This window comes from Polypterus senegalus, chromosome 3, assembly GCF_016835505.1.
Source record: "Polypterus senegalus isolate Bchr_013 chromosome 3, ASM1683550v1, whole genome shotgun sequence".
In the NCBI taxonomy this organism is placed as follows: Eukaryota; Metazoa; Chordata; class Cladistia; order Polypteriformes; family Polypteridae; genus Polypterus; species Polypterus senegalus.
The window spans coordinates 87,981,824-87,994,320 of NC_053156.1; the positions used below are offsets into that span (position 1 = coordinate 87,981,824).

The window sequence follows — 12,497 nt, forward strand, 5'->3', positions numbered from 1 at the left end:
AATAGCCTCAAAACTCATTATAGACAAGTAAGCTAAATATTCTCAAAAGCCGTGTAAGACATTATTTCATATACGTTTTACTATAGGCAGTGAGTGTGGCAACTTTGATATTTGTCCTTCTGATTTTTTTTTTTCTTGAGTTTCAAGAATGTTGAATACTTGTGTATTTCTTCCAGATTGAGAAAAACAGAAAGCAATGTTATTTAAAAAATGTTTTGTGGACTAGTGCCCTCTCCATGTTTAGAGTTAAGTTTCATACCCTGAGTTGAATAAAATGGGGTTATAAAAAATGCTTGAATGGGCCATGAATTGTATAATTCATATTATTTATTTATTTTTTAATTCAGACCTTGGAATTGCCGGACAACAAAAGAAGTAAGTATTGTGATACTGTTTTTCTTTATTTCATATGCTCATTGTCGTGATTAGTGTGGAATGGCCTTACATTTTTCTTTTCTATTAAGGTAAAATGTTTTTTTCCCCATTGCTTGATTTTTTCCACTTGTTATATGAATAATATGATATATGAAGATTGGTATAGAACATTCCCACTTTCATATCTTGGGAACTCAATTTGATTTAGGTATTTAAAGGGCACCAGTCTCAAAATGAAGATGTTATGTATCACTCAACAGAAATAAAATCAGAATATATATATTAATGCAGAGCAGAAAATGTAAATGTGGCGTTTAGATAATTAATTCATGCTAATAAAGGGTAAATAAACAAAACACAAGCAAAACATGAAAACATGATAGCTGGTTTACCAGAGCCATACACTATAAGATTACATGTAGCATTAATTTATGATAAAAATGTAATATGTAAACATTAGTGATATTAAAATACTTTTGTTAATTACAGTAATTCACATTTGAATAAGGGAAGTTGATTAATAAAAAGAAAGGAAAATGATTAATATAATGACTGTTTTAGGAGGCACAATGAACTTGAAAGCTTATCCTTTTTGACAAAATTATAAAGGACAGGACTCCTTTTCCCAAAACACACTTATCTTTTTTAGAACAAAGGAAACTGGTTAGTAATACAGTGTCAGGGGAAGCTTCATCTGTCACTGCCAGCATATGATAGTATTTGTGAATTCCTAGAGGTATATTATTGTATTAAAGAGCCTCTACTGACATGCAGGAGCACTGTAAATTGCCTATGCTCATTTAACATGGAGCCATAATGTAATAGGTGAGCAATATTTATTTACTGTAAAATTAGATATAGAAAATAGAATTATCAGTCTAAAAAAATTTTATTTTTAACCTTAATTTTCCTTCCATTTTGAGTTATATTTTAAAAAATTTACAAAGGGACAATAACAAAAAACAGTTTAAACAACTAACTGTTACAGGGTTCATGTAGCTTGCCAAAACATAAATGCTGTACTACTAGATTATGGAGAAACCTTTAGAACACTTCATCCCATATGAAAAGTTTGGGTTTGAATTAACTAAATTCATAGTTACAAAGTTATAAAGTTTGGAGAAATAAACCTTACCATGCCATGTTTTTACTTTTTTTCTGTTATCCAAAAAATATAATGATAGTGGTTTGTTTTTGTACTTTTAGAATCATGGTCACTGTGAAACATTAGTTAATTGTATGATGCAAAGCTGTGAATCTGCTTAGCTAGCACTGGTTAGTCTGCTGGATTCCTTTTCTAGAATGCATTATTATGCATTTTGAATTAAACCAAATCTTTGCCTAAAGAAATGAAGTTAATCATTGTGCTGCAAGGATCATTAAAAAAGACCCTATCTATTCCTCCTCTTAGAAATTAACCGCTGAAAAGTTTACTTGTGGAGGAATAGCGGGTCAAATTATTTTTGTACATTACTGGCTACTTATCTCCTAAAATCAAAGTATGCAATTCATTTTCATCTTATTGAAGGCATAAGCTACATTTTCTAATGATTTAAAATCTTAGAATTCCTTTATATCTGCATTTCCATGAAACATTGAATTTGTCAGGTTTGATGCTCTGTGTTTCCCTTGTGATTTTATTCTGCTTAAAATGTGCCACTTTGCAAGGACCTGTTCTAGTTAACACTTGTTCACTTTGTCTTTCAGAGTGTTATTTGCATTTTTTTTTCTTTTTAACAGTAATGATTTTAGGGATTGCATTACAGTGAAACAGTTAACAAAATATACAGCTATATATCTTATTCAAGTCAGAACAGACAGCATCTTTCCCACCTAAACAGAGCAGAGAAATTAATGTTTGGATATTCACAAAAAGTTATTATGAAGTAATTTCTGAAAAATTCTGAAATGTCCAAAATGTTTGGTCTCCTTAATGGGGACAAATAGAACTTCCTGGATCTTAAAAGAGCAGCAATATTTGGCTCATATGTAGGCCATCTAATATGGAGGCCCTAATGAATATGCAAATTTGTTAGGTAGGCATGTCTGGTGTTCTTATGTCAAAATTTAGAACCTCATATCTGTGAACTAATACTTGTTAGGATAAACATTGCAAAACCTTGTATACCGTTGAACCTATTCTTAAATGATTTCCTTGGTTCAGTTTTTTACACAATCTGCAGAGCAGGTTGACTACCTCAGGCCATCAGATTACTGCCAGTCGATAAGTTCACATTGCATTGATGCCTCATCCAAGGATTCCATCAGCTGATTTGATTTCATTCCACACTTGGCACTAAAATCAGTAGACAATGACATTTTTATTTTTTTGTTTTAATCATGTAGCTTTTCCTCAAGGTCAGCAACTGTTGGCTTATGACCTTGTCACTATACTTGTTGAGCTGGAAGTATATGTTACTTTTAGTCAAAATTTGACACATACAAATGTGTGTTCCATTATTTCATTAATTAGAATTCTAACATTAGTGCAATTACAGAAATTTTCATATTTTGCTGACATGTCTAGTAATAATTGGCAGTTGCAAAGTATATACGAGTTAACCATCTGTCACTAACATGTTGACTCATTTAATATCCAGTCCATTCCTGTCAAAAAATGAAAGACCTGAAATGCGATTTTCCTCACTGTGTTTATACACAGTGCTGGTGCTAGATTATTTTGTGCCCTAGGCCAAGTTTATAAGTTCATCAACCGACTGTTCGTTAGCTAACCTGTGCTGCTGGGTTCCCCAACACCCTCCCTCCCACCCAAATTTATTAGAACGTGCCCCCTGGACAGATGCCTAAATTGCCTTAATGGTCGCACTGGCCCTGTCTATACAAGGGAATCACTCCTTGCATTTTATGAAATGACTATCATAAAATCGCATTAAAGCACTGTTGTTATTTCACAATTCTAAGGCAAGTGATGTTGCTTCCCAGTTTTCAGTCATTTTAACAAAGTTTCAAAAACATTGGTTGAGAGGATTTTGGTTTTTCTAATAACTGGTTTGCCAAAGTTGATTATTGCAATGACAGTACTTTTGATTATTTTTTCCATCTGTAATTACATCTTTTGTTGCTTCATTCAAGCATGTGCTGCTTCATGGCGTCACCATCAGTGAAAGGCTTCTTCTTTTTGTATATATCCAAACATAAGCAGTGCGTCAAATTTGTTTTTCAGTAATTGTCATCTTTATTTAGTGCATGGCATCCACACAACAAGGCTTCAAAAGGACAAATGTTTAATGTACAATTGTAGGATTGGCTTAACTGGGATAATCTAAAAAATGTATCCTGTTTAAAATCCAGCAAACCAGTTCAACCAAGGGAAACAATTGTGTGTTACTCTTGTTTAGTTGATAACAGTATTCTAATGGAAGCTGATTTAATGTGAAAACTGATAGAATATTTTTGACTCCACACTCTCCCAGTTAACACCAAATGGTTGTCTACACTTGAAAGCACATCTTCTGTAACTATACCCCAACTATTCAAAAAAAGCATGAATCTGAGGTTTAAAGTCAAGCAAATTTAATAATGTGTATAATGAGAAGCTGAATCTAATCTGTGCCATGCACATTATTTTACTCTGAATTCCCTGAGATAGGCAAAGCATGCCAACAAGCAGCTACTGCTGGCTGCTTTTCTTCTTCTTGCATTGCCCTTTCCATGTGAGTTTGATTACTTATTATGCTTTTCTACGCAGTTACCTGTTTATTGTTTTTTTCCAGCTGTTTTTTTAACAAAAAGTGCGTTCCTACAATCACTGCTGTATTATAAGACACATAATATCCTTTATAATATGCAATCTATGGTGAGAATGTGGTAGAATTTATTTTTCATGCAACAATTTTTATTTGTGTCCTACTGAGAGAACACTACCTTTCTCTCTGCATCAACTTCAGCAAAAAACAAAATAGCCGTTGGCAATGATAGTAATGTTCATATCCTTACCTGGTAGGCACAGAACTGAAATATCAGTACTACCCATCATATATTGAAATAATCTTGTCAAAGCACTAAAGTTTTATATAATTCCTTTCAGGGATCTTCAATGGAATGCTGGTGAAAAAAGGCTTACAGGAGGTGCAAACTGGCAACCAAGGGTGGCACCAGCCACGTGGGGGGCACCGGGGGCTCAAATGGTACATAATGAAGTATGGCATATTCTTTACAGCATGCATAATTTTCTGTTTTCTTGAAAATGATTCTTTGAGTCCATGTCTATCAATCAATATGGGAGTAGGGTTCTGTTTAATGTCTGGACTCTCGTGCATATTGCATTAATTAATCATCTAAGGATAGGTGTAGTCATTTTTACCATTTTAATTTTAGTAATACACTGTGTTTATAACATAAAATTCTGAAATCATTTATTTTAAGCACAATGATGTAGATTTATAGTAGACAATCGACCTTTAACGACAAAGAAGTACATATCAGTTGTAAGATAATAAAAAGGCCTTGCAGAAAGAAGTGCAAAAATGATTTGTAGAAATTATATAAAAGAGTGAAATAGCATAATAAAATGTTACCCATTAAAGTCCAGAGTAAAACAATGTACATTTTGATTCAGAAAGTACAGTACAAACAAAATCCTCCATCTTCATATATCAGTTAGTGCAGATTATATTCAGACACCACTTGATAAGACCATAGTTGTCTGAAGCAGAGTAAATACTAAACAAAGTTGTAAACAATGCATTCTGGGCATTCAGAATGGAGTGTTGACTCTTAGGTAAGGATCTGCACTGGTATCTGGAAGGTTGGCGTTTCAAATCCCATCACTGCCAGAAGAGATCCTACTCCACTGGGCCCTTGAGAAAGGCCCTTAACCTGAACATTGCTCTAGAGGTGCTGTACAATGGTTGTCCCTGGGCTCTGACCCCCAAAGGTCATGCAAAAAGACAATTACGCTTGGGGTTAATAAAGTATATCAAATCAAAAAAATTCAAGTTTTAGGCACAGTAGCAAAGCATTGCTAATGATATGTTTACTCACACTAACAAGTTAAGGAAACAGCAGACCACTTAAATAAAACCTGTAATACATTTACTGACTTCCAATCATAAAAAACATTGTTTTAGCAAAATTAGCCTAACATATCATATTGTAATTTGAGTATATATGCTTCCATAATTCAATTTTTTAACAGTTTGGTTGAAGTCACACAAATTATTTGCAAACATACTGAAAACCAGTAGTATCCAGGTGCCTCATGCATAACACCGTGCATAGAATTCACACTATAAAATGGCATACGAACAAAAGCAGAAATGTTCGTATACACAAAAAAATCCAGATGCATAAATCTGCGCGTTAGCCAAGATTTCAACTTATTCTGCTACATAAATCCCAGTCAGTGTGAAAGTAACGCACGTGCACATGCTTGCTGCCACTCCCAAACTGCTCCCAGAATTACACCTCTTTAAAGATGCAAATAAATATACATGTGCTGGTCATAAAATTAGAATATCATGAAAAAGTTTATTTATTTCAGTAATTCCATTCAAAAAGTGAAACTTGTATATTAGATTCATTCATTACACACAGACTGATGTATTTCAAATGTTTATTTCTTTTAATTTTGATGATTATAACTGACAACTAATGAAAGTCCCAAATTCAGTATCTCGGAAAATTAGAATATCAATTAAGACCAATGCAAAAAGGATTTTTAGAAATGTTGGCCAACTGAAAGGTATGAACATGAAAAGTATGAGCATGTACAGCACTCAATATTTAGTTGGGGCTCCTTTGGCCTGGATTACTGCAGCAATGCGGCGTGGCATGGAGTCGATCAGTCTGTGGCACTGCTCAGGTGTTATGAGAGCCCATGTTGCTCTGATAGTGGCCTTCAGCTCTTCTGAATTGTTGGGTCTGGCGTATTGCATCTTCCTCTTCACAATACCCCATAGATTTTCTATGGGGTTAAGGTCAGGCGAGTTTGCTGGCCAATCAAGAACAGGGATACCATGGTCCTTAAACCAGGTACTGGTAGCTTTGGCACTGGTGTGCAGGTGCCAGGTCCTGTTGGAAAATGAAATCTGCATCTCTGTAAAGTTCATCAGCAGCAGGAAGCATGAAGTGCTCTAAAACTTCCTGGTAGACAGCTGTGTTGACCTTGGACCTCAGAAAACACAATGGACCAACACCAGCAGATGACATGGCACCCCAAACCATCACTGACTGTGGAAACTTTACACTGGACCTCAAGCAACGTGGATTCTGTGCCTCTCCTCTCTTCCTCCAGACTCTGGGACCTTGATTTCCAAAGGAAATGCAAAATTTACTTTCATCAGAGAAAGTAACTTGGCAGCAGTCAGTCCTTTTGTCTTTAGCCCGGTGAGACGCTTCTGATGCTGTTCAAGAGTGGCTTGACACAAGGAATGCGACAGCTGAAACCCATGTCTTGCATACGTCTGTGTGTGTGGTTCTTGAAGCACTGAATCCAGCTGCAGTCCACTCTTTGTGAATCTCCCCCACAGTTTTGAATGGGTTTTGTTTCACAATCCTCTCCAGGGTGCAGTTATCCCTATTGCTTGTACACTTTTTTCTACCACATCTTGTCCTTCCCTTGCCTCTCTATTAATGTGCTTGGACACAGAGCTCTGTGAACAGCCAGCCTCTTTAGCAATGACCTTTTGTGTCTTGCCCTCCTTGTGCAAGGTGTCAATGGTCGTCTTTTGGACAACTGTCAAGTCAGCAGTCTTCCCCATGATTGTGTAGCCTACAGAACTAGACTGAGAGACCATTTAAAGGCTTTTGCAGGTGTTTTGAGTTAATTAGCTGATTAGAGTGTGGCACCAGGTGTCTTCAATATTGAACCTTTTCACAATATTCTAATTTTCCAAGATACTGAATTTGGGACTTTCATTAGTTGTCAGTTATAATCATCAAAATTAAAAGAAATAAACATTTGAAATACATCAGTCTGTGTGTAATGAATGAATCTAATATACAAGTTTCACTTTTTGAATGGAATTACTGAAATAAATCAACTTTGTCATGATATTCAAAATTTTATGACCAGCACCAGTAAATAGCCATTAAGCTCAGCGTTCTGTGAAAAGGCAATGGAAAAGCACGGGGTAAATAGAAGTATTTCAGCGAATATCAAGTGGAGGCAAGGAAAAACATACACACGGTGGCACAGTGATTGTTCATGCTTCATGCAAGATGCTTGTGCGCGTCGCGACCTTCAATGAAATAATTTATTGCAGCAGTACTGTCTCTTTCAAACGTATTCCTGTCCTTACTTTTCTTTCTCCAAATACCCAATCGCCACACAATCAGCTCTGTAATAGACGTTAAGCCATCTGTAAGCTTAGAAGCCGATTCTTCAAAACTTTTAAGGAACATGATATATCTTCATAGTACATGTTAAATTATTCTATCCATCCGTGTTGCGCCAGTTCCAGCAAGAATACAGCGAGGCAGGAACAATCTGTGCTAGAGCTGCAACACCATGTATTCACATGTTTGTTTATTAACAATATAAATTATTTTAAATTAAGTTAAAGTTTTATCTGTATAATATAATAACCATATTTTGCTGCATTTCATCTTAAAAATGATATTGTCATCCTATGTAAATACGCGCTTTATAAAGTGGCTCAGGTGGTGCAGTATTATAACTGTATTGCAAGTTTACAGTGAGGTAATTGTACTTATAAGTATAAACAGTTCTACAAGGAGCACTTGATGGACTGATTGAGTGTGTTTATAGTTCTTGGGATGAAACTGTTTCTGAACCCGAGATCCGTACAGAAAAGGCTATGAAGCCTTTGCCATATGAGAGCAGTTCAATAGACAGCATGGCTGAGGCAGTATGTGCTTGATGCTGTATACCGATAATTCTCTTTCCGATCAGCTGCTGTACAGCTGTGATTCCCCATTCAGATACAGTGATATAAATACACCGAGTGGTGCAGTGAGAGTAATATGGAAAATATGATCCGCTGTGGCAACCCCTAACTGGAGCAGCTGAAAGAAGAAGAAGAAGGTGCAATGAAAGTAACAATGCTAAAGCAGCTATTATATTTAGAATAGTTTGACCATTCTGTGAAACATTATATTGTTACAGGTTAATTACAGTCAGATGCATTAAACTAATAAACAATATGCGGTTAATTTCAGTGTATTTATAAAGCCGCGTCAGGGATGTGGATGTATAAATGTAAGAGAAACCACACCGAACAGTAGCACTGCTTTGACGCTGGGTGCCACCAGTCTGCAAAACCGGCGCAGAACTTGCGCGCCAGGGTATGAGCTACGGTGGAAATGTGCGTGGCTTTATGCTAAGTTTAGGTTTTATACATCACAATTTGAAAGTGGAAACGTTCATACAAAACATTTTGTGCTACGCACCATTTATACATGAGGCCCCAGGTGTCAAAGTCATGCATTTTGAGGTAACGCCATCCACTTCCACCACTGAATTATAACTGACATGCAATAGTCACCATGTTTAAACTTATTTTAAACTTAATGAAATCCATTTCTCAGATTTAAAAAGTACATTCCTGAGGCAGGTCACTGTTCACAAAATACCATTTATATCTTGCTGGGGAATTTAATCGATGAGTAATTAATTTGCTGAAATCAGTTAACTTCAGTTTTAAGGCTTTACTTCTTTTAAACCTTTTAATGTATTCAGTCTTTTTGCCCTCATTAAAATCCAACTCATCAATACAACTGTGGAATAAGTGACAATAGAATAATCTAGATGACAGCATGACCATTAAGCCCAACAAAACTCGCCATTCCTTTCCACTTAATTATTCTTAAAAAAAATATCAAGTCCAACTCTCTGTCACACTACTTGGTAGCTTATTCCATGTGTTTATGGTTCTGTTTCTAAAGAAAAACGTCCTAATGTTTGTGCAAAATTTGCCCTTAATAAGTTTCCAGCTGTGTCCCCATGTTTTTGATTAACTAATTTTAAAGTAACAGTCTTGATCTACTGTACTAGTTCCCTTCATAATTTTAAATACTTCATTCATGTCTCCTCCTAATCTTCTTTTGCTTAAACTGACAAGACTCAGCTCTTTTAATCTTTCCTCATAATTCATCCCCTGTAGCCCTGGAATCCGCCTAGTCACTCTTTTCTGGACCTTTCCTAGCGCTACTATGTCCTTGTATCCTGGAGACCAAAACTGCACACAGTACTCCAGATAAGCCTCAATAGCGCATTATAAAGCTTGAGCATAACATCCTTGGACTTTCACTGTACACATTTTGCTGTATAACCCAACATTCTGTTAGCTTTCTTAATGGCTTCTGAACACTTTCTGGCAGTTGGTAGTGTTAAGTCCTGTACGATTCCTAAATCGTTTTCTTAAAATTTGTACTTTGAATTTTCAGACCTCATATTGTGTATTCAAGTCTTAACAGCTTTACTTCATACATGTAATACTTTTCATTTAGTTGCTTTAATTTTCATATTCCAAAAATCTGCATGTCTGTATGCTGTCCAAGTCCCTCTGTTATTATTATTCAACGGATTCTAGACTATCTAACCATCTACCTATATTGGGATCATATGCAAACATAATCAGCTTGTTACTTATATTTTTATCCAAATCATTTACAGTAGAGTCTCGTTTATCCTACCTTCACTTATCCAACATTCCGTATTATCGGACGTCCCACAGCAAAAAAATACGCATCAATCGGCAACAAGAACTGCAAGTTGCGAGCGTGAGCATAGTCTATTTTTTGTTGCTCCCAACTCTGTCGCAGCTAATTACAGTGGAACCTCGGTTTGCGAGCATAATTCGTTCTGGAAATGTGCTCGCAGTTCAAAGCACTCGTACAGTATATCAATGCGAATTTCCCCATAAGAAAGAATGGAAACTCAGATGATTCGTTCCACAACCCAAAACTATTCATATAAAAATGATTAATACAAAATATAAAGTAAAAATACATAAAGCAAATTAACCCGCACTTTAGCTTTGAAAAGAATCATGGTTGGTGTGAGTGAGTTTCTAAACTCTTGTGGGATTCCACCCAATGGGACGACACGCGGAAGAGCGTCCCAAAGCAATCACTGTCTCCCAGCGCTGTAGCAGTTCGATGTAAAAGCCATTCCGAAAAGATCGCAGACATGCTATAAGCGCCTGCCATTGATGGGTGATACAAGGAACAAGGGACATTATAAATGCGCTGGGCTCAGTATTACTTTCCCCCCGACCCTGCCTGACTGCTGTGTCTGTGTATAGGAGAATGAAAGATCCCACTACATTAAATAACCTCGCTGTTGCTGTTTCAAGCATAATAAAGCTGGTGTTGCTAAAAGTACTGAGACTCTTAAAATATATATATATATATATTATATATATATATATATATATATATATATATATATATATATATATATATATATATATATATATATCATCCTCTTTAATAAAACCCTTGTGTGCGTCCAGGTGACAGTGTGTGTGTGTCTTCTGGTGTGCGGGTCTCTTCCTGTGCATTCCCTGTGCAGAGAGAGAGAGACAGATACTCACACTCACACACACACACACACACACACACACACACGCAAGCACGTGCAACAGACAGACACAGAGGCATGTGCTTAAGAGACACACACGCGAGAGACACACACACACACACACACACGCAGGCCCACGAGAGAGGCACACACACACACACGCATTGTTGCAATGTTACTTTTCTTGGTTGTTTATTAAATTACAGATTTTTCAAATATTCATTTTTTTCCCTGTGCTTAAAACTCATTAAAAAAAGAGTTTTGAGCATGCGGGTCATAAGGCTATAGCACAAATTCTTGCAGTGTTAGTTTTCTCTGTTGTTCAAGGTTTTCTTAGTATTGTTCAATGTTTTTACATTTTGTTTACTATTACGCTGAGCTTTCTATGGTATAGTTAACTATATTTGTGCTTAACTTCAAAAAATATATATTTACATACAGTTTGTACGGTCTGGAACGGATTAATTGTATTTACATACATTCCTATGGGGGAAATTACTTAGGTTCACGACCAAATAGGGTTACAACCAGAGTTTTGGAACGAATTATAGTCGTGAACCGAGGTTCCACTGTATTACTGTCAGACAAAATTACAGGCATTTTACGGAAATACAAACCAGTATTACTGAGAGAGAAAATTAAAGGCACACAATACAGTGACGCATATTACAGCCACATACAAGGTCCCTTGCCATTTATATATTATATATATATATATATATAAGTAGCAATAAGAGGCTGGAAGAAGTAAATTTGAGCATAACGAAGAGCTGGAAGACCAATAAACACTAATTAGGTCAATTGGCAACATGATTGGGTATAAAAAGAGCTTCTCAAAGTGGCAGTGTCTCTCAGAAGCCAAGATGGGTAGAGGATCACCAATTCCCTCAATGTTGCGCAGAAAGATAGTGGAGCAATATCAGAAAGGTGTTACCCAGCGAAAAATTGCAAAGACTTTGGATCTATCATCATCAACTGTGCATAATATCATCCGAAGATTCATAGAATCTGGAACAATCTCTGTGCGTAAGGGTCAAGGCCGTAAAACCATACTGGATGCCCGTGATCTCCGGGCTCTTAAACGACACTGCACCACAAACAGGAATGCTACTGTAAAGGAAATCACAGAATGGGCTCAGGAATACTTCCAGAAACCATTGTCAGTGAACACAATCCACCGTGCCATCCGCCGTTGCCAGCTGAAACTCTACAGTGCAAAGAAGAAGCCATTTCTAAGCAAGATCCACAAGCTCAGGCGTTGTCACTGGGCCAGGGATCATTTAAAATGGAGTGTGGCAAAATGGAAGACTGTTCTGTGGTCAGACGAGTCACGATTCGAAGTTCTTTTTGGAAATCTGGGACGCCATGTCATCCGGACGAAAGAGGACAAGGACAACCCAAGTTGTTATCAATGCTCAGTTAAGAAGCCTGCATCTCTGATGGTATGGGGTTGCATGAGTGCGTGTGGCATGGGCAGCGTGCATGTCTGGAAAGGCACCAGCAATGCAGAAAAATATATTCAGGTTCTAGAACAACATATGCTCCCATCCAGACGTCATCTCTTTCAGGGAAGACCCTGCATTTTTCAACAAGATAATGCCAGACCACATTCTGC

At 36.7% G+C, this 12,497-nt stretch overlaps 1 protein-coding gene across 4 annotated transcripts in view; it reads left to right on the forward strand.

Annotated features, from left to right (window-relative positions):
* snap91a (synaptosome associated protein 91a) overlaps positions 1-12,497 on the forward strand; it is a 247,694-nt gene that overhangs the window by 221,387 nt on the left and 13,810 nt on the right. For 3 of the 4 annotated variants that reach the window (XM_039747581.1, XM_039747582.1, XM_039747579.1), the window contains 2 exons: positions 348-375; positions 4,424-4,535. In XM_039747581.1, the coding sequence (XP_039603515.1) occupies positions 348-375; positions 4,424-4,535 (140 nt within the window). The remainder of the gene's footprint in view (positions 1-347; positions 376-4,423; positions 4,536-12,497) is intronic. The other variant, XM_039747580.1, reaches the window with a different exon arrangement.